Source organism: Trichosurus vulpecula, chromosome 8, assembly GCF_011100635.1.
Source record: "Trichosurus vulpecula isolate mTriVul1 chromosome 8, mTriVul1.pri, whole genome shotgun sequence".
In the NCBI taxonomy this organism is placed as follows: domain Eukaryota; kingdom Metazoa; phylum Chordata; class Mammalia; order Diprotodontia; family Phalangeridae; genus Trichosurus; species Trichosurus vulpecula.
Window position 1 is genome coordinate 187891219 of NC_050580.1, and position 24262 is coordinate 187915480.

General features: G+C 36.1%; 1 protein-coding gene across 2 annotated transcripts in view; it reads right to left on the reverse strand.

Moving 5' to 3' along the window:
* DPH6 (diphthamine biosynthesis 6) overlaps positions 1 to 24262 on the reverse strand; it is a 475806-nt gene that overhangs the window by 189009 nt on the left and 262535 nt on the right. For both annotated transcript variants that reach the window (XM_036736795.1, XM_036736794.1), the window contains exon 12: positions 23069 to 23243. In XM_036736795.1, the coding sequence (XP_036592690.1) occupies positions 23069 to 23243 (175 nt within the window). The remainder of the gene's footprint in view (positions 1 to 23068; positions 23244 to 24262) is intronic.

Consider the following 24262-nt stretch of genomic DNA (forward strand, 5'->3'; position numbering starts at 1 on the left):
ACATGTTAGTTTTAATAACAAACAGGGGCATCTTACAAGCAAACTAGAGAACAGGACTCAAATAAAATTATAATATGAATAATTTAGTTTTTTCATTCTTATATTTCATTACAATATTGTATCGTTTTAATGGACCTAAACCAGAACTATGTTCCTTATACACACATATGTGTATGTGTGTATATGTGTGTGTGTGTGTAAAATCTCCTTTTCTTATAATCACTATAGCCACAACATGTAATATTATTAAGACTGAGTCCAACAAAGAGGGATTAATTCTACAAGCAAGAATAGAATCAATAGCTCCTTTTTAAGGTGAATCCAAACTTTCTGACCACATGGGTAGCATGTATTAAATGATTTTTTCCAAAACAGTGAATGGAGCCCCCATAATGTTAACAGGGTAATGTACCTATGAGCGGTGAGTCATTTAATACTTTTTTGCCAGAAAGATGAGACCCAGTGTGACTCAGAAGGGTAATCCTTGTGTTACTGAATCATATATGATCTGATTGGGTAAGGACAAATAGTAGCTTATGGCACATAGGTACTGGTAGTATAAATGAAAGGTATGTACTCTAAACTCAAAATGGAGAAAGGAATGAAATATTATACAATTTCTGATAGATGCAAAATTGAAATTGAATTGCGTCAAATATGTTGTGGAGGTGATTCTTCACCCTACCGTAGTGCTAATTAAAAAAAAACTTCTAAATTTTGAATATTATAATCTGTTTTACTAAATTTAACTGCATACCTTCCTATATTCTGCATTGCTACTGTCATGTGACTTGGGACCGTGTCTTATCTGCCACCTATCAGAGTAAAAAAGGAGAAGGGTACAAGGGTCATTCCAAAGTTCTCATACTTCCTTCCAGAACAGTGAAAATACAGGGAATTGCTGAATAAATAAGAGTCTCATATAAAATTTACAACGAATAATATAAAGTGGGGCTGAATATATCTAGTTTTTTGAACTGTGACCTTAAACTGTACTCATTACTTCTGGCAGCAACTACAGAGGCACTTTTCAAGTCTTTTCCACATAAATGAATTACTATGACTAGAGATTTTTCATTTCTAATATTAATTTGACTAGGATCACAGGATTACAGATTTAGATGTACAAGGCAACTGAGAGGTCATCTTGTCCAACTACCTCATTTTACAGATGAGGAAACTGAGACTGTGAGGCTAAGTGATTTGCCTGAGGCCATGAAGGCAGTAAGTGGCATAATTTGGGATTTAAACCCAGGTCCTCTGACTCAAAAGGCGATGCTTTTCCATGACATCATTTTGGATTTCCAACAATGTTATAAACCTAGAGCTGGAAAGGAGTTTAGAAAACACTTAATTTCAACTCCCTCCTTTTATATTTGAGGATATAGAAGCCCAAATAGATAAATTAACTTGGTTATGATCCAACAAGGTCTAGGTAGTAGAGACAGGATTCATAACTCCAACATCCTGCTTTTTCCTCACTACTTACTTGCTTTTATCAAGAAAACGAAAACAAAAAACCTTCCTTGATTTTTTAGCCACTAAAATATGAAAACATGTTGCACTGAGAACTACATATAAAAAGTATCTGTCTTTTTATCTATATCCCACGATGAAGGTGAAGTACAAGATGGAAGGAAAGTCATGACTTCAATGTTAAGTTTAGATTATCATAATTTCACTTTTTTAAATGTGTTCATTTAACACATGCTCAATAACTAATTTTTAAAAACTCATTCATTTGCTATATAGGAGTAAAATTATTTGCAACTGAAGCTATTTAAAGAAGCTAGCTGGTGCAATAGAGCACTGGACCTGAAGTCAGTAAGATCTGAGTTCAAATCCAACCTCATGCATTTCTTAGCTGTGTGATTCCAGGTGTCACTTAACCTCTCTGTCTGCCTCAATTTCCTCATTTGTAAAATGGGAAATAATAAAAACAATTATTCCAGGGTTAAAATGAGGTAACATTTGTAAAGTGTTTTGCAAACTTTAAAGTGCTATATAAATGCTATTATTTATTATTACTCAACAGACTTTTGATATCTACCCATAAAAAGAAATGAATACTGTCCTTAACACTTAAAAGTCTTGGGACCCTGTTTAGTTAGTTTTCTTATTTCATTACTTAAACATGCTATATTTTATAGGCTATTGGATGACAACAGGATCTCAAAGACCTATGTCTACCATCCACACATAAAAAACAAAATAGACTAGTTTGACTAAATAAAAGAAACTAATTATAGAGATTTTATAAAGGCACTCCAAATAATCTTGATTCTTACATTAACTAAAGGTTTTACACAAATGAAAGTAGATATGTATTTTAATATGTCTCATACATACACACACCTATATGTTTCCATACATACAAAACAAATACAGTTTGCAAAAAGAATAATATAATCATACTTAGGACCACAGCAATGCAAACTGAATGCAATAGCTATTATAACTCAAGGGGAAAGGTTTCCTAAATCATAAATATACACTTGGAGATGTTTGTTTCATCAATTCGGTTATCATTTTCAAAATGCTCTATTTCCTATATACCCCATTTTTCATCTGCCCAATTACTAGCAATCTTTTTTTCTACTATCAAAAATGATCATTTGTTACTTTATTGTAGTAGATAAAACATCCTTTCATTGTTTCAGCTCACAAGCTGTGCAGATCCTACCCACTGTTCTTGCCTCCAGCACTTCACATTATTGGTGTATTATTTCATGCATGCCCTACTCTTTTATCAATTGCTTTTGAAGTAATGTTAATAGACTAGAAAATTGAGACATTTATGAAGTATAGGCAGTGTTTATGAAAAAATCCATAAAATATGACACAGGCAAGACAAGATAAAAGCAGCATTTTAATAGATTATGGCAAAGAGATTCTGTCAGAGTTGACAACTGACTCCTTCGAGATCACTAATTTTTATGGGATTAATTCTGTAGTATTAAAAATGAAGTTAAATGTCCTAATTAATCTGTAAATAGCACATCCACAATTAAACCTTGTGTCTACTCCTTGGATTTGGGCTGGAACGATTTTTGAGTAATTATCTCATTTGTAATGAAGTTAAAAAATGTTTTCCTGGTTATTTTTACCCAAACATCTACCTGGACTCAGCTTCAAATGGACATAAGATATGTACAACTCTGATATTTAGATTCTATGGCTTAATTATCGTGCTAGTGCCTTGCTTTATTACGGAACTATAGTGCCTGTACAGGAAGTCCCTGACTTGAGAATGACTTATGAATGGCCCATACACATGCATGGGTGGCAGGAATAGGGGAGCCCATTGTACTACCAGGTTAGGGGTCCTTATACTCCTGAGCTTTGCTCTGCAATTCAGAACACTTGGGAAGTGACTGATCTATCCCGAGATGTCAACTCCAGAGGGGATGTTGATCATATGGTGGTAGCACAGATTCAAAGGAAGAGGATTTCTAATATCTTGAGTAAGTATATGAAATGTGATTTCCCATAGGAATAATGTTACAAATTGTGTAGGTATAGTTGAAAAAGCACTATACTTCAGCAACATGATGGGTTAAACAGACATTTGGCCAGCCTGGGAACCTAAAAAAATTTACAACATTGTTTCTGTGGAAAAAAAAAATAAGCTTCAAGTTCCAAATGACTGAATTATAAACCATTCCTTGGAGCACCATATGTTTATAAATGGGGGCTTATTCACTATCTGACTTAGTAACCCAAATCCTCAAATGTAAAATGGTGATTTAACTTCATGAAGTTTCTTAATACTATCTTCTAGTAAGTAAGAGTCGTTGAAGAAAGAGGTCTGATCATTTTTGAGCTGACTAATCAATTCTACAAATATAAATTTGCAGTTAGATTCAGTCACAAATGATAAGTATGTCATATTTTGAGTGGTACAGAATAATTGCTTGACAAAGGAATTTATAGCATCCTGTGACTTAAAGCTCATTTAAATTTAGTCTATGCAATGTCAAAACATATAGTTACCATAGTAAAATAGTCAATTTAGTGTAAAGAAATCGGTCAAATCAGTGATTTTCTATTAGGAAGAAAAAACAATTGGTTGAATGACTTCTCATATTTCAACTGAACATTCTGGCATTTTTTTTTAGACATAGCCACAAATCTTATTTGGGATCAGATCTTCCTTCTTCGTGCCCTTGTCCTCTGAGGAAAGAGGGTCTCAAAGACATGAATCATGTTACCTTTCATAGTTAAGTGGCCTTGATAACAGTCTATAGTTATGCTCCAGAAGAAAAACACACAGAAAAAGAGATACTGACATTATGTGTAAGATAACTATCTTTATAGGAGTGTTAATGTGAATAATGAAATTAAGGAAATGAACATCAAAGCTTTCAGAAATAACTACCTGGTTTTCTTAAATGCTGTGCTCATACACATAACTTCCCTGCCCCCCCCCACTCCCCCGCCAAACGTTTGGATTAAAATGGCCAATTTATTCAATTCAAACAACTAATTTGACTGATTTTGTGAGTAAATGAATAGGCTATTAGGCTAAAAGAATTTGAGTTAGAAGGGACCTTAGAGAACATCTAGGCTAACTACATTATTTCACAGATGCTGTTCAACACATTAGGGCCTAAAGAAGTTAAGTAACATCCAGGATCACATATCTAGTCAGTGGCACAGCTAAGATTAGAATCCAGGTTTCCTTGTTTTCTGTGTCTAGTTATCTTTTTTCCAAATCATACCACTTCTGTCAATTTGGCCAAAATTATGTGCGTTCAATTTGACACTATATAATATGTGGACACATCTCCCAGATGATAGATCTAACAATAGAAACATTTAAAGGCATATTCATCCAGTATTAAGAAGGGTTATTCTGATGAAAAGTTCTGAGCTGACAGGGAGAAGAAATGATAAATGTCATTTTTTTTCATCTCTAAATTCTTTGATTCCATGGAGAAACCCTAAAGTCCTTGCCTCAGGGAAAACATATCTGAAATCCCAAATCCAGTCATCAATTCAACTCAGTGTGTCTGCAAGGATTACTACAGCTAAGTAGCTTCTAATTCCATTTTTATCCTATAACAGTCCTGGTGTCCTCATAAGAGCATCAATGTTTTTCTTGAAGTTTTATTTATTGAGAAATAAAACAAAATAAGTGCACATGCACATGTATTCCTCAAAGCTTGGGCTTTATGAGACTATCCTGATCACTTACAAAAAAGATGCACATCTCACATAATCATTTATTACTTGCCTATTCTGTGCCCAGTGCTGTGCTAGGCACTGGAGATACAAAGGTACGCACGAAACAGTTACATCCTACAGGGGAAACAACATGTATACTTCTAAGTATATATAAAACAAACAGAAGGTCATTTGGGGAGGGGGATCAGGAAAGGTCTTACTTATGTAGGATGTGGCAGAGCTTTGATGAAAACTAGGGATTTTAAGAGAGAAGGATACAAAGAGAGGGCATTTGGGGAATATTTGATAAGCTGCGCAAGGTCACAGAGTGGTTCTACTCCTGGAAGCAAAAGACTGTGGGACGGACAGCAAGGGGGATGGTTTGGCTGAGCCAGAGACCTTTGAGAAGAAAAACGTAAAATAAGGATAGAAGAGTAGTCTGGGGACGAGGTCATGAAAAGTTTTAAAGGCCAAACAGAGAAGTCTGTATTTGATCCTAGGGATGACAGAGTCCTTGAAGCTTGTTTGGTACGAGAATCCTATCTGTGCTTAAGGAATATCACTTTGGTAGCTGTGTGGAGAATGGATTGCAGGGAGAGATGAGGCCGAGAAATCAATTAGGAGATTATTGCAGTTGTCTTGGCAAGGGGTGATAGAAGAGGGTAGTGGTCATCCGAGAAAAGAAAATGGGATGGATATATATTTATATATTCTACATTCTACATACACTGAACCAAGGAGTGCAATATTTGTACATTTTAATTATATCTGGATTTGCAACTATACTAGTTTTAAAATTGTTAATATGTCCTGGATTTGTGAGTGGTCAAACTGGAAATGTGGCCTTGTTTGAGCCATTCTTTTCACATTCTTATTTGGGAACAAGTAAGATAATACTCATGTATTAATTACATGGATAGACATACAAAGAACCAATATGTGTCTAACCCAAATGCTAAGAGATACTATGCACTACATTCACATACAAGGCTCAGTATATAGTTATTAAATGAATGAATATCTGAATGAAGCAAGGTTGCTCTGGTCCTTCTGGACTAACTTACCAACATAAGTATGCATTATATATTAAAAAAATGAGAATTATCGCTAGGCCATGTGAAATCCCTAAAATAATTTCTAGAACCATTATTTATATTGTATTTGATAAAGTGGCGACAATGATTACAAATTTTAGAAAGTGGGTTTTTTCATGTTTTCAACATAGACAGAATAAAAAACAAACAAAATCCAACAACTCTTCCAAGGCATTTACATGTTACATTGTTATTGGTCACCTAAATATTTCTAATTCCTCAGCATACTTTTTTTATCCAGTCATACTAGTTTTTGTCAGTCCTTACCAGAGACCTACTCTCTACTTGTTACAGCATTTTGAGGTAGAAGCAGAGAGAATCAGAAATGTTTAGCGTCCATAATTGGCTGACCACTTGTGAATAATATCCCCCCAAAATCTCACAACTTTATCACTAATAATTCCACAGCGAAAAACTAAAATCCCTGTGAATATCTCAAATGGCTCAGTCACCCTTCATTTCTGTTAAGACTGTTGCATACTTTTTCACAGTTATTTTTATGCATGGTAATGACACTGTTTTAAGGTGGGTATTCACCATCTGTGCACTTTGGATCACCTTAGACCAGCTGGTTCCTCTAAGAGGAATTGCTCATCTTTTGTTTCTTGCTCCATTCTGACCTGGACACTTAGCCCTACAGTGATACTCATTATGTCGTCAGGATATCCTGTTCAGGACCCATTGTCACATCACCTTGAATGACATGCTGATCTTGTGATCTTGTGTTTTTCCCTGCTGTATTTCCCCTCCTACAGGAATGCTAACTAGATCTGGTCTAAACACCTGGAACATTCTTCTTGATTACTCTCATAACTCAAGGCAGGGTAAAATGAAGTGTAATTAATAAGATATGGACACATTTATAGCTTCTTCCATTTCTAAAATCATTGTGCAAACTTGTGTCGAACATGTATGAATAAAACAAGACTTCTCGAAATCAATTCTGTGTTTACATAATATCTGAACAAGATTTAAATTTCAAAATTTAAAACTGGGTTATTTTGTCAATTCAGAAGTTAAGATTCCAAAAATATTAATTTCAGTTTTGACAGTCTACCATTTGCCCTCTTACACTGTGAGATTTTACCCATAAGATGGTCAAATGCTTTGTGCTTTAGCAGTGTGATACGGAGCCAGGAGAACTGTACTAAGAGGCAGGATGTATACATTTGTGACTTTGGGTCATTTGCTTAATCCAAGAATTGGTACTCCTCTTTTCCTTCCACATAAAAGTGATCCCTCTTCAGACTTATCATGCCACTCTGCTTAATATTTCCTAAGCATATAATCATTTCCTTTCTTTCTTCTTTCATAATGCCCAACCAAAAATAAAAAGTATGCTTGTTTTTAGGTCCTTTGCTACCAAAAAAGAAAAAAAAGAACTGCTACAAATATTTTTGTACACGTAAGCCCTTTTCTTTTTGCTCTCTGTGGGAGAAGGGTCAAGTACTGGTATCCCTGGGTCAAAGGGCATGCACCATTTGGTATGCATAGTTTTGGAACTATGTTCCAGATTGCCTTCCAGAATGGCTCTTATCAGTTCATAGCTCCATCAACAGTCAATTAATTTGCCAATTTTCCCGTAGCACCGTCAAAATGTCATTATCCTTTTTTCGTCAGTTTTGCCAATCCGATGTTTGTGAGGTAGATCTGAGTTCCTTTAATTCTCATTTCTCTAGTTACTAGTGATTTGGACTATTTTATGTCTATGCTATCATGCCTTAAGAAACAATGAAGGTGATGTTTTCAGAGAAACTTAGGAAGAACCATATGAAGTTATATAGAGTGAAGTGAACAGAACTGGGTGAAACATTTATACTTGTAACAACATCCTAAAAACGAACAACTCTGAAAGACTTGATCGACACAATGTTCAGCTAGAACTTTGGAGCACTAATGATGAAGATGCTACCTACTTCTTCACAGACAGGTGATGGGCTAAATAAATAGAAGGAGACACTTTTGGATATGGCTGATACGGGAATTTGTTTTGCTTGATTATGCATCTTTTTCTTTCTTTTGGGGAGGGAGGGGTAGCAGTAGGAGAGAGAAAACATAAATTGCCCGTTAACTGAAAATTGTTTTTGGAAGAAAAGGAATGCCAGGGAAAATAACAAAGAATTGGATCACACGTTATTTGCAGAACCCAACTCTGAATGGAGACCTGCCTGAACTCTCTTGGAAGCACTAGCCTAAGATCCTAAATAATTACTGTGAGTTCCTTTGGACACAGGGGAGAAGAGCAGGATGCAGGCCTTCTGAACTCATGTGTCCGGGGACACTTTTAATGGGGTGTTGTCATCTTGCACTTAATCATTTCTAACTTGTATTACAGTCAGTCAATTCTTCAGACTTTCCCCCATATAGGAACACCACAAGGATATGGTAATTAAGAATATGGGGGTGGGGTGGGGAGGGGAATGTTGTTTCAGTGAGGAGCTTCAGGTCAGTAGAGTTGTACAACTTCTCAAATGCATTAGACCATTTTCTTCTTCCTGTCTGGTCTTGGACTCAGTTCACTGTATAGCTACACTATCTATCCAACAATATAGTAATGTTTCAGCTCTATGGCCCGAACTATCAGTCTGGGAAACAGGCATTCTACATCTACTCATTTTTTTTCCTGGGTGGACAGTTCGACTGAACTCTTTGAAGTGATCACCTATCTCACTTAAGAGATATGTAATATTCTTATCATTGGTAAATTCAGTACAATGTCATCTGCAAACAGAAGTATATGGAGGAATTTGTCATATATATGATGTCCTAAAAGTCTCAATGCAGATGGCGGCTGGTAAGCACGGACTAGAGTGAGCTCCGTACCCGAGTCCCTCCAAAAACCTATAAAAAATGGCTCTGAACCAATTCTAGAACGGCAGAACCCACAGAACAGCAGAGGGAAGCAGGGCTCCAGCCCAGGACAGCCTGGATGGTCTCTGGGTGAGGTCTATTCCACACGGAGCTGGGAGCTGGGAACGGAGTGGAGCAGAGCCCAGCCTGAGCGGAGTGGACGATCCAGACCAGAAGCCGGGCGGAGGGGGCCCTAGCGCCCTGAATATGTGAGCTGCGGCAGTTACCAGACCCCCTCGACCCACAAACACCAAAGACTGCGGAGAAGGTTAGTGGGAAAGGCTGCGGGAGTGGAAGGAGTTCGCGGTTCGGCTTCCAGCCCCGGGGGCAGCGGAGGTGGGGCAGCTACAGCTGTTGTTACTTCCGGCTCCAGGCCCACCTGGTGGGAGGAATTAAGTGGCAGATCAGAGCAGGAGTGCAACAGCCTGCTGAAGATCTAAGCCCAGCCTGGACTGGGGGTCCTTGGGGAAGGAGGAGTGCGGCTCTGACAGAGCGGGCACCTCCCCCCCAAAGGTAGAACATAGAACTCGTTAGTCTACAAGCAGTCATACCCCACTGAAAAACTCAAGGGTCAAGTTAGTTGGTTGGGAATATGGCCAGGCAGCGAAAACGCGCCCAGATTCAGTCTCAGACTTTGGATTCTTTCTTTGGTGACAAAGAAGACCAAAACATACAGACAGAAGAAGACAACAAAGTCATAGAGCCTACAACCAAAGCCTCCAAGAAAAACATGAACTGGCCCCAGGCCATAGAAGAACTCAAAAAGGATTTGGAAAAGCAAGTTAGAGAAGTAGAGGAAAAATTGGGAAGAGAAATGAGAAGGATGCGAAAAAACCATGAAAAACAAGTCAATGACTTGCTAAAGGAGACCCAAAAAAATACTGAAAAATACACTGAAGAAAAGTCTCAATGCAATTTTAAGCTTAAATGACTTATATATCTATATAGAATTTATATATGGGTGTACATATATATATATATGTTCTATAGTTTAAAACTATATAGGGAATTCTTCCTTAATATGAATACTTCACTAGATATCCTCTCCGATAAAAGCAGACACATTTGTTGAACATATACCTATCTATTTTATGCTTCATTCAATAAGCATTTATTCAGCACATACTGTGTGTGTTGTGCATCATGCTAGGCATTCGGTACACAAAGACAAAAGAATCCTCAAATCTAAGTCAGTTTACATATGTTTGAGGAAACGTGTGGGCAGCAACATGTAGACAGATAAGTAAAAAAACAATATATACAAAGAAAATGAAACAAGATCTCATTAGCTAGGCAATTCAGTCATCAAGGCAGAGATCATCAACCTTATGAAGTAGGGTACATCGCTTTATATTAATAATCAGAGGACTGTCAAACAAAGTTATCTAACTGTGTGATTTTAACAAATATACGGGAGACATCTTGTTGGAGAAAAGCCTTCAGGGAAGTGTTTTGGTCTACCAAATAAAATGCTTTTTTACAGACAACAAAAAATACAGTGGGATCTTGTATTCTTTGAACCTTTCAGTTATAAGCATGCGTGAATGTAAAGATACAGGTTGTTTTGAAATATAGTTTGAGAAAGCTTAACTGTTCCCTTCTTAGACGATCATCAGTGACATTGCTGAACTGAACTGAATTAGTCAGATCCCAAAATGGGAATAATAGCATTTTTCCTGCCTGAAAGCCTACGTTTAACCAGGTGATATCTTGAGGTCCCCTCGAGCTCCAAATCTAAGATTCTCTGATTAAGTTGTGACTAGAATATATTAAGAGATACAACTCCCTATTACTAAGGATTACTATCAGTATCAATCCAATCCAACATATATTTATTAATGTGCAGGCACTATCCTAGCTTCTGGGTTAAGAATGACAAAAATGAAACAGTACCTTTCCTCATGAGGCTTGCGCTTTACTGACAATACATAAATAACCAATTTGAGCAAGGCTGGGGACTCTGGGGGAGTCACCTTGTGAAACTGTTCTCAACAACACCAATCTGAGAAGTGACCCAGGTTTAATTGTTCCCAGTGGTTATTGAAAGGGCAAACTCAGAGGGGTTGCTCTGAAAGTGATCTTGGTAGGGACATTATGCAAATTATATAAAGTACATATGGGTAAAAATTGAAGAGGTCCAAATGCAAATGAGGCTCTAAATGAGTCAAGGTCACATGCTGAGAAAATCGCTTGTCATAAATTCCAACTTCATGGTGATATATCTGTGATGATTGCAGATAAATCCAGTTCTATCTTTGTAGGAAGATCCATATGGAGGCAGTATCTGGAGTATGGAGTGGTGATGGAAATTGGAAGGAAATAATGATTTCTGATAGAACAAAAGGACTGAGGAGAGTCTCTCTATTGACTGGAACAAACCAGCAATGTCACTGTGGATCATGGCTTCATGAAAGAAAATTTTTCATCATGAATATTTCTTCTGAAAACATTTTCAAAAATTTAATTTTAAAAAATTCTGAACAGAATGCCAAATACAATGAGTACTTTGATACATAAATTGTAACAGAAAAAAACAGACTGAACATGAAACTGCAAACCTCTAGTATATGTGCCTTGTTTTACCTTTTAAATACATGTTCTATATGTAACTTTCGAAGCTGTTCTACTTGCTTTATTGTTTCCTTTTGGCCATCCTTCTCTGCATCAAAAAATGGTTCAACGATGTTCATTTTTTCTTCTTTCTTGATAATCCTATCACTATCCCTCTCTATCCACCCCATCCATTGGGAAAAAAAAAAGAAAAATAAAACCCTTGTAACAAATATGCATAGTTCAGCAAAAATGAATTCCCACATTAGCCATATCCAAAAATGCATGTCTCAGTCTGTTTCTTGAATCCAACACCTCTCTTTCAGGAGGTGGGTAGCAAGCTTTGTCATGAATTCTCTAGAATTATAGTTGGTCATTGCACTGACCCAAGTTCTTAAGTCTTTGAAAGTTGTTTTCCTTTACTATTATGTAAATTGTTCTCCTGGTTCTGCTGTTCATTTCATTTGGCAATAGTTCCTATTGATCTTTATTATTTCTTAGGGAACAATAATATTCTATTATATTCATATACCACAATTTGTTCAGCCATTTCCCAACTGACAGGTACCTCCTCAGTTTCTAGTTCTGTGGTATAACAAAAAAAGTTGCTATAAATAGTTTTGAACATATAAGTCTTCTCTCTCTTTAAAAATCTCTTTGGGATACAGGACTACTAGGGATATCGCGGGTTCAAAAAGTGTAAACAAAGTAGTGACTTTCGGAGGCAAAGTTACAAATTACTTTCCAGAAAGGCTGTATCAATCCATAATTTCACCAAAATTAATGTACTTGTTTTTATACAACCTCTTCAACAACTGTCATTTTTGACAATCTGATGTGTACTCAGAATTCTTATTTGTATTTCTCTAATTATTAGTTTTAGAAGTATTTTATATGGTTATTCCTTATAAATTTGTTGTGATGCCCACAACATCAGTTTTCAGATTGGTCTCCTCTAAGCCATTTTTAGATTAAGTCCAGCTAAGTTATTCTCAAAATTTATGCTGGACCACCAAGGCATCTAATCTGGAAAGGTCATTCTATGGGAGCCCCTGCAGGACATTTTTGGAGGTACCAAATCCCCAAGGATCTTTGTTGGAGTAATTTCCTGAATAACCCAAGTGGCTGGGTTATTTCAAAAGCTAACAGAGTAATCAGAGCCAATGGGGATTTTATGTGGTATAGTGAAAAGGACACTTAGTTTGGAGTCAGAAGACCTGGCTTTAAATCGTGGCTCTGTTACTTATTACCTGTTACTTAATCTCTTTAGATCTTGCTTCTCTCATTTATATAATAAGTGGACAGGACAAGATAAATTCTAAAGTCCCTTAAGTCTGATGGATCCTAAGCAGTGAATCAACAATTGTTAGCATGGTCTTCACAGAAAACTATTACTTAATGTGGAAAATGCTTTTATTTGGTACTGAAACAGGTTTTTAATTTGAGTATATTTTAACGGTCCTGATCAGATACTGGCTAAGTGACATAACTCTAAGAATAAAAAAAAAAAAGTCAGAAACACAACTATTTCCCTACAATGTTACTCCAATTACTCCAACAACTATCTCACTCTGCTCAACAGTCAAATTATCTTAGCAAATATTCGAATATTTTGATGAATCCACCAAGAAGCATTTATTAAGCAATACTATGTGAGCCACATTGTGCTAGATGCCAGGGATACAGATACAAAGAATGTAATCATCCCTATTCACTAGGGCAGGCAGTTTATGAGAGTATTAGGCCTGGAGTTAGGAAGATATGATTTCAGATCTGGCCTCAGACACTTACTAGCTGTGTAACCTAGCAAGTCATTTAATCTCTGACTGCCTCAGATTCCTGAACTGTAAAATAGGGAAAACAAAAGCACCCACTTCCTAAGGTTGTTGTAAGTAAGGATCAAATGAGGTAAACCACTTAGCTCAGTGCCTGGCATACAGTAGGCACTTAATAAGTGCTTGTTTCCTCTCCTCCCCCCAAGGAACAAAAATTCATAGAGGGGACAAAACAAGTACGTGTGTGTGTGTGTGTGTGTGTGTGTGTGTGTCTATATATCTGCATACATATAAAATAAATACAAGGTAGCTGGCAGGGCCAAAACCAGAGAAGGAAAAGTTTCCTGTAGAAGGGATGCTTGAGCTCAATAATAATATTTTATCACATTCCTATATCATAATTTGTTTAGCTATTTCCCATTATCATGGCATAATAATATTCCATTATATTAATATTCTTAAATATTAATTAATATTCTTAAATATTAAAATTCCATTCTACAACTGGTAGGCATCCCCTTAGTTTCCAGTTTTGTTGCTATAACATAACAGAGTTCTATAAATTTTTTTTGTACATACGGGACCTTTTTTTCATCTCTTTGGAGTATAGACCTATTAGTACATCTTGAATAAAGAGAGGGATACAGTGAGGCAAAGGTAAGGAGGAGGTACATGTTAGGTAGAGAGGATGGCCAATTTAAAATCATGGAGAAGTAGAATATTCATTGTGAGGAAGAAAGATGGATAAGTCAACCTGGGGTTAGTGACAATTTTGTACACACAAGGAGAAATGACTAGTTTGAGAAACAGAATCCTAAAGAAGTTAGTGACTAGCAGTTTTTGGGAACCAAAGAACACTGTAGAGTGAGACACTCTATTATTGTTTACTGGTGGTTCCATGATTAAACAGTGTAAAAGGCACAGTCATAACCACATGACCATTCTGAGAAAGCCCTTAGTGCTTTCTTGTACTGATGGATTCAGACTCCAATCAAAGAACAAAGCTTGATATCTATGTCCTCCTGATGAATCCTGAAAGTTATGACAAGACAAAAAATAATTTTGTATTTTAATGTTAGAAAAAGTCAGTATCTCAACATATTCTTCCAAAATTTTGAATACACAACTGATAGTAAAACCAATGATGAGCGAATTAGACTACAAAAAACTTTAAATCTCTCATTCACTGTACTTTTATCACATATTTAGGCTACTGATTTCTATTCTTTTTGAGCTACATAGTGAGAAGGGCAATAATAAGTATGTGAAAGTATTGGTGATAATTTTTATGAATTTAAAGAATTTAAATGTATTTTTAGAACAGTTTCATGTTATTTTTATAAAGACAGTCATACTTTGAGTCATGTTTTCCAATATGTTCAATAAAAGCACTTTCATTATTCTAATTTTTAAGACAATAAAAACAAAGTCTATCCTTTAAGCCATGGAGCCTAAAGTAAGGATTCAACATCTTACATTCTGTTTACAATTTTATTCTGTATGAAGCTAACAGGACTTTTTTTTGGTAGGAACTCCAAAGCTTTTTTCCTCCCCAATTTAAGGAAAATGCAAAGGAGAATCATAAAAATAACTTAAATCATTTTCATGGTTCTCCTTTGTATTGTCTTCAGTTTTGTAATTTGCTTAGACATGGAACTTAAATCAGACATAGTAACCAAAAAGAGAACTTCAGTGCAGTGTCTACATAGATATAAAAAAGCTACTTTTTAGCTTTTGGTACTGTATGTCCTCAAAATGTGTTAATGATATTCTTTTGATAGTTATTCCCTATGTAATTTTTATAATTCAGAATATATTAACAAGGAGCACAAGATTTGTTCTAGTAGTCCTAATCTCTAGAGATGAAGAAGTGACACGCTAGCTATCTTAAAAGAATTAAAATCTTCCAATATTTGCAGGACCATTATGCAAGGATATGGTTATGGTAACAGGTTACATCTACTTTCCAAGCTAAGTACAGAGAGGTTTGTCACTGGTAGTATGGCCAGGTGGTGCTGAGTTTTTTGCCACGAGAAAAAAAATACAAAATCCTCCACTGCTTTTGTGGTGACAATATGAGGGTGACGGCAATTTTTAAAAAGGGTGAAGGGAACAGGATCCTAAGAATGATACAGTGTCAAACATAGCAGATAGGTTGAGAAGATTGAGGAACATATCCCAAGGTACTGAAAGAATCTGCAACTGTGTCTTCTGAATGACAACTGGTGATATGCAAGGAGCCACAGGGAATGGTTTAGAATTAGGGCTAGGCAAAAATGTTCATGATTTTTCAAAAAGGGAAAGAAGATGGATACTTTAAATTACAGGAAAATGAGCCTGACTTCAATTTCTGTTATATCTAGAAAGGATTATTAAACTAAAACGCTGTGAACCTAAAGAAAGTAATAATCCTTACAAACTAAAAATTAAATTAAAAAAGCATTAAATAAATCCAAAGATTGTTTAGAGAGAATAATTTTTTAACAGGATATTGAGCCATACATATCCTATGAACTAAAAATGCTTTCATATCCTTGAGGGGTAAGTATTGAAGTCAAGGGAATGCCTTAGAAGATGGAGGAAGAACAGTGAAATTAAGACAATTATCTACATAGTATGTAGTCAAAGGAAGAAAAGGAAAAGTACAATGCTTGGACAATGCACAAACTGGATAATCAGTTTCTAAGTAACTTTGAGAGCATAAATATATATCCACAGTAGAATTTGTTTCTCTTTCATATGCTATAAACATTAAAAGTTGAAATATTTTGTGTTTTATGAGGTTAAGTACAGAAAAATGCTAATTGAATTAATATCGCTACTACTTTTGCTTTTATCTATAAAACATGGCAAATTGTAACTTGAAAGTTGCCACAGCACAGGAGAAGATCAATTCTGAAGATATGGTTAATGTGTTCTTATCTCGAAATTAGCAGATAAAGAGGTTGTGCCAAAATAAACCAACTGAAAGTGTAAATGGACATTCTAAGTACATTATCATATTATAGGAACATCTGGTACTAACACTGTCAAGTTTACATATGTTCTCAAATACTTATTTATGTAACAATCAAATCCTAAGCATTCCAGCTGCACTTGTAAACTTTTTATGAACTGAAGTCATATGCACAAGCTCAGCTGAATGTACTCAACAGAGGGAAGATCGTGAGGAAAATATCAACTCTCCAAAGAGAAGTTTGATTGCCAACACTGCCTTCTGGCAGGTCCTAGGACTTCTGTGTCTTTCACTGTGTCTTAGCCAAAGCTAAGCTGCTGGCTCTATGATTTGGGTTCTGTGTGAGTGAGGTAGTCACAAATACTTAACAGGATAGTCCCTATTTGGCAACCACATTTTTGGGCTTGATTTTGTTAGAAGAAAGGAATGACCACAGAAAAAAGAGCTAGAAAATCATTTTTGAGAACAGATTTAGATATTTTGGTTAAAAGTTTCCCTATGACTGAATTTCTAAGTATGGGATAGATCATTTTGAGAGCTCTGTGATAGGAGTCATATATGATTGGATGACTAGTCTTAATATACAAAAGTTGTAGAAGAATTGCCTTAGTGGTATTATATTCTTAGGAATACTACTCATGAAAACTGGAACTTATCTTAGGAATTCCTTGAGCTTTAAAACAACTACATGAGTATTCACAAAACCCATTTAGATCAAAATGAAAGTTTAGTAAGAACAGGAGACAGTACAGTACAGGATTCAGAGCTGGCAGGGGCCATCCCACCCAGCTCTCTATTTTTTATACAGAGGAGAAAACTGGGACCAAGAGAGGCAAGGTGACATTCAAGGTCACAGAGCTAATACAGAGCAGAACCCGGGAGTCAGATCCTCTGCAGCAATCCGCTGTTCCTTCCCTCATGCCAGGCTGACTCTTACTTAGAATCCTAAAGATGGTCAGTGTTGGAAGCAGAAGTGCTTTTGACCTCAGTAATTTACAGTGTTAACCACTGAAAGGCATTAAATGTCCCTAATTAGAGGTTTCTCAAAATGTGGCTTTCTGACCAGTACTTTCACACAAACCACAGCACACACTTTTATGAAAAGGGACCAGCAACATTAAATCCTTTAGTCTGTGAAATGAAGATGCCTAATCAATCTCTGTTTCTGTCAGGCTGAGGTTAAAAGGACATTATCAAGGTACACTTTTTTTTTCTTTTGCTGGGGGAAATCCCCTTATGATATGGCTGGCAGGATCCCACAAGGCTCCTGTGGAATTAAACAGATGCCCTGCTGAGTGATTTGTAGGGCCTGTGTTGTGAATACCTGTAATTTGCATGAGCTTGCCACACTTTCTAGCTGTCAGCAGTGTACTTATGCCAGCATACATCAATTGTGACCTAAAATACTCTGGCTATTATAAGTCTTAGGACTCTGGAGAAGAAAATAACTTTATGCCCAATTTTATCATAGCTTTATAATGATGGTAGTCATTCTTTCTAGACTACAGTTAGCCTTGCAAAAATGGGAGTCACCAGCAGGTTCATTATGGATGTTATTAGGTGCCAGCTACCTTCACAGAGTTGGTCCTCATGAAGGCATTGCAAAATTAGGATAAAGGACACCAATGGCTCTGAACTTATGAACTTCCTTTTCCCCTTCTTATATCTTAAGAATTTTTTAGGGGAGCCTTGGAAGTTCTCAGTCGCCACTGCCCATTTATTAAAAAATCATTTTACTGATGCTAATTGTTTTTACATCATAGTCACTTTGGAGAGGGGGTACTAGCCCTTGCCTAGAATAAGCCTTCCCTTGAAATTAAAGCACAATTTGTAACTTGTTTTGTAACTAAAAAATAATTAGGCAAAACATCTGACAGATATAGTGAATGCATCTGATACTGCATCACAGGTAGTCCCCTGATTTACTGGCTCTTCATTTATTCAGAGTTGGCTTCCTTTTAATGATGTTTTCATTTACTTTGTCGTCATTGTGAACATAGTTCTCCTGGTTCTGCTTATTTCACTGTATATCAGTTCATGCAAATCTTCTCATGCTTCTCAGAATTTCTCTTATATGCCATTTATTATAGTCCAATAATATTCCACTGCATTCATACTGAGATAAGGCCAGAGACTGAACCTATGTTTTCATCGGTGTGAGGAACTCCTTGATGAGGAAATTCTACCAAAGCAGGTTGGCAACTTCTCTACAACTTATAACCTTAGAAAGTTATTTAGGGCACTATGAAGTTGAGCGATGTACCCAGGGTCACACAACCAGTATGCAGGACTTGAACCCAGGGCTTCTTGACTCTCAGGCTAGTTTTCTCTCTGTCTCTCGTTCATAGCCATTCCCCACTTGATGGGTGCCCATTTTATTTCCAAATCTTTGCCGTGGCAGAGTGATATCATGAATATATTTTTTAAATGTTTGACTTTTACTTTTGTCTTTGACCTCTTTATATCATACGCCCAGGAATGGGTCATATAGTAAATGGGCATTTTAGGTACTTTGCCTGAATAATTCCAAACTGGTATCCAGAAAGAGTGGACCAATTCCAAGTCCCAGCTGTATGATTATACCTGCCACCCACTGCTGCCCAGTTTTAGCAGGAGAGAAGAATAGGTATTTGTAAAGTTAACGCTGTTGCAGGGCTGCACTGAACTATTTTTCACCCTTGATACTATTGCAAAAGAAACAATTCTCAATTGTCTGTGGACTCTTTGGTAGGAATATTTAAGTAGCTGAGGAATTATCAGAAGCAAGGAGGGCAGGAGCAGCAGCACTCAAGAACACAGGGAACAAATTTTGCCTATCTGTACAAGTCTGGTAAACACTAGGAGTTGACACTTAAGGGAAGGAATAGCTCTTTCTGAACAATGTCTGTAGACCTGTGAGTGTAACTATCTATGGACCAAACTTTACATTCCTGATAAGATCCTGGGCTTCTCCAATCATAATACTGCTACCAGAGTCTGAGAAATTAGAAACAGCCTTCTTTAAAAAAATTTTTTGAGGGGGGAAGGCAGGGCAATTGGGGTTAAGTGACTTGCCCAAGGTCACACAGCTAGTAAGTGTGTCAAGTGTCTGAGGCCAGATTTGAACTCAGGTCCTCCTGACTCCAGGGCCGGTGCTCTACTCACTGAACCACCTACCTGCCCCAGAAACAGCTTTTTGATATATGAAATCACAACTCTGAAGAATGTGAAACAGGGCCGTGCCCTAGCACTCTTAACTTTACATTTAAATAACTTGGTATAGCTATTAGATGAATTGAACATATGCCCTCTAGTTAGAAGAAGTGAAATAGCATCTTTATGTGGATGATAAGATTTTATTATCTTCAACTAGACTGCAGCTAACTCATTCTGGTAGGCCTATTAGGACAGAGTCCCATTTAACATCTATCAAAAACAGACATTTACATATTCAAATTAGGAAAAAAGAAGAAATATAAAAATAATAGTACATAAAATTGTTACCAATATGGTGTTCAAAAAGTGTGCCTCTCAGCCTCAACAATATAGTAAAAAATATCTCCTTTCTCCATCTAAATTGCTCTCTGGGTTGAGTTTTCATTATTCTTATTATTTACATGGCTTATATTGCTTGGTTCCACATTCTTCCCTCATTATATATTATAGTTCAGGTATTCCCATTTTTTTGGTAATCTCCATATATGTAATTTCTTGTGACTTAATAATATTCCATTACATTCATTTACTACAACTTGCTCACAGTTCCCTAATTGTTGTACACATGAGTTGTTTTTAGGTTTTTGCTTTACAAATAGTGCTGTGAGTAATATTTTTGTACAAATAAGTCTTTCCCCCCATTAATGGCTTTTATAGGGTACAGGGAACACTACATTAAAGGTATGAACAGTGTCGTAGCTCTTATTGTATAATTCTGTTTTGCTTTCTAAAAAGAATGCATGAATTTATACTTCTAACAGCAGTGTAGTAACATCCTTGGTTTTCCATACTCATGACAGCAATTAATTTTACTAGTTTTAACTATCGTTGGCAATATAATGGGAATCAGGTAGTGTTTGAGAGTCATTTTAAATTATGTTTTTCTGATTACCAGAGCACTGAGAAATTCTGCAAACAATTATTGAGAATTTGTTTCTTCTTTCGAGACCTGTCTTGTCTCTTACTACTTTTTTAAAATTTTTTTAAAAATTTTTTGGAGGGGGCAGGGCCAGGCAATTGGGGTTAAGTGACTTGCCCAAGGTCACACAGCTAGTACGTGTCAAGTGTCTGAGACTGGATTTGAACTCAAGTCCTTCTGACTCCAGGGCCGGTGCTCTATTCAATGTGCCATCTAGCTGCCCCTTTTACTACTTTTTAAGCACATCTTGACTGGTAATATAGTGCAACTTGCAACCTGACGTTCTTTTATTGTACATGTGTCACCTGCAATTTGGATTTTTCTGAGATTGTGGTGCTCCATGACTGAGAGTGATATAGCCATATAACGTAAGTGAGTATATATCATTGTTAAAAAAAGATAAATTTTTTAACAGCAAACAGTTTTGATTCATTGAAATTAGAATTCACCAAATGCAATCTACTTGATTTTTTCTTTCTATTAATTTCTTGGCTTGGTTTGCTCTTTATCTGCTACGTCTGCTCAAGATATATTTGTGTCTGTCTGTCTGTCTGTCTCCTAAAGAGGTACTATAGAGTGATACCTAATGGATCCTTGGAGTCAGGAAGAACTAGGATCAAGAACTTTTTCAGATACATCTTGGTTGCTTGACCATAGTCACCCTCTAAGTCTCCCAGGCTTTCATGTTTGTGTATGTGCACAAGTGGGTGTCTGTATGACTCAATATATATAATGTGTGTATGTATTTTTTTTGTTTGGACCTGTGATTTCATTGACATGGTTAGTATCCAATGAATAAATTCTCTCTACCAATGCATATGAGTAACCACTCAAGTAGTTATACAAGTTCTGAAATTTGTTGCTTAGATTGTTGCCTAGACAAAATGAGAACTTAAATGACTTGTCTAGGATTATACAATTAGTATGCATCAGAGGAAGGATTTGGATTCAGTTTTCTTGACTCTGAGGTTAGCTCTCTATCTACCACATCATGCTGCTTTATGTATATACATATATATGTGAACATCAAACTCCATCCACATACATGTGGACTGAGTAACTCAATGGGGCTGTCTAAACGCATGTCAAAATTTGGGCAACGTGTTTTTCATCCAGCTTGTTTTTACAGTATGAGTGGCTGATATCTTTGGACTGATCAGGAATTAGACTTTGGAAGTCCTACAGTTTTCTGGGACTCATACATTCAACATATTATATGACACGCACATTGAACTGAATCCAAGTTCAATGCTTTGGAAACAAAATAGAGAACTTTTTTAATACATAAAAATGTCTTTCAGATACATCCCTTGAACATACTTGTTGTATGTTATTCCAGAAAGTAAAACAATGAACAACGAGCAGAAGTTATAAAGAAGCAGATTTAAGTTAAACATAAGAAATAATTTTTAAATTAAGTTGTCCCTCAGTAGACTATGGTGTCTTTAAGAGATAGGGTGCTATCTGAAAATATACAATGAGAAGTTGGTTACCAGTCTAATTCTTCTTAATTCCAGTGTCTTCCCTCTGTTAATTATTTCCTATTTATCTGGTATGTTTGCTTGCTGTCTCTCCTATTAGATGAGTTCATTGAGGGCTAGGACTGTATTTTGTCTTTTCTTTGTATAACCAGCACTTAGCACTGTGCTTAGCATATAGTAGGCACCTAATAAATGCATATGGACTAACTACTTATTGACTGACAGGTAACTATAAGGACATTGTATTGTGTGAGAATAAATTAGATATCATTCAAAGATCAAATTATATAATCAAATTCTATAATTAGTTTAAATTTCAAAATGCTATGACTTCTTTGAGCACTGTACCTTTGTAAGCAAAGTCTGAGACTTAGCTAAAGAAAAATAAGAAAGCAACTTTTGTCTGGAAGCTGAGGGAAAAGGAAGAAATTTTTTGGTGTGCAAAGACAAGGACATCTACCCCATTAATATTTTTATTTTCTGTGAAGATGGCAAACATTTCTTCAATTACAGTCAAGATGACAGTATAAATTATGTAAAGATAAATAATCATAGGAAAAGAACATAGTTTATACCTAAAAAATAAGCTCCTTAAACTTACAAACTCTTTGAACACTATAGAAATCTTTTATGTTAGGTATAATTTAAAATTGATGGGCATTTCCCTTTTTTAATGCTTTCTAAAGGTGAACTTTTTACATTTTGATAGCAATGAAAGTTTATCTCTGCTTCCTATTCTCAAACATAATACTACAATCAATAAGAACCACCAGACATTCTCATATACTAAACTAAATCAAGAAAACATTTGACTATACAATTGGAAAATACACCTCATTTCAATTTATTATAAAATATTTATATTTAAGGAGAGAACAATGTGAATAATAATATATTTTCTTCTTTTTCCAAATTAAGAGTTCCTAATCTTTAACACTGCCAACATAAATAGAAAATATACATCATTAATGTGGGAAGGATTTGAGTCATAAATCAGAAAAACCAATTATAGATGACAACTTTCTACATTGTTTTAGTTCAGAACAAATGAAGCCTAGCAAGTGGTAACAAACTTTACTCACCTTGATAGCCTGACTATAAGGTCCAATGTTAGCAGGTGCCCAATGAGAAATACTCTGTATATGCATCACTTCTTTGGAGTAAGAGAGTATTTCACCAGTCATTACGTTGGACTTGTGAGCAAGACAGTCAAGTGAAAAAAGTAGTCCATCTGGCAACAAAGCTTCTACACAGACCCTGAAACAGAACAAATTTAAAAATGTTAATAGGGAGAAGCCATTTCCTCAGTTTTGTACCAGAGGTTTTCTAGGGCAAGATCTTCAAGGTGTATTCTAAAAGCCTGTCTTATAATTGAAATAGTGCTTTAACAACACTTTCCATGGTGACTCTGGTAGCCTAGAGTGAAAGAGCAATGTCATTTTAGTCAAAAGAGATATAGATTTGTATCTCACCTCTGACACACACTGTGTAACCTTAGACAAGGCGGTTTACCTCTGAGCTCCTTGAGGGAGGAACCATTTCATTTTTTCTCTTTATTCCCTATATCTAGGGTAGTACCTTGTTCCTAGTAGGCATTTAGTAAGTGTTTGTTGAGGTGAACTGAAATGGAAAGCCAGGGAATCTTTTTCCAATGGAAAAGTATCAATCACTGAGCCATAAGATGAGAGCTTTTGGGAAAAAAGGAATAAATAAGAAAAACATAAAGAAACAATCAAATTAAGCAATTATATGCTTCTCAAGGGTAGAAACTATGCCAAATGTTCTTCTGAATCATGTATACTGCCTGCTGAAGGGCTGGAAACACAGGATAATGTGTTCATAAAGTGCTCAACTTCTTAGAGCGCTCCTAAATCCTCAGTGGCTCTAAAGTAGATACTCAATAAATATTGTTGGTTGGAAAAGATGAGTTTATATAGATGAATAAATTACAAAGATGAGGATGAAATAAAGAAGGGTGGGAGCTAGGAAAAGTGAAAGTGGGATACTTGCATGTATTGTAGTAGCATTTCTAAGTCAACAGTTTTAGGATTCAACAGAGAGTTATAAAACTGAAGATGGGTGTTGGGACACTGGGTTTTACAACAAGCAGTGGCTCAGGAAAGCGGAGCAAGAGGAAGGGTTGTTTTTATACTTTTCTGACAACTCAACTGGCATTCCCAACTTCGATGAGGTTATAAGGAGTGGAGCTAGGTGAGAAGAGAGCATGGATATTTCTTTTCTTTTTTTTTTTTTTGAGCGGGGAAGGCAGGGCAGTT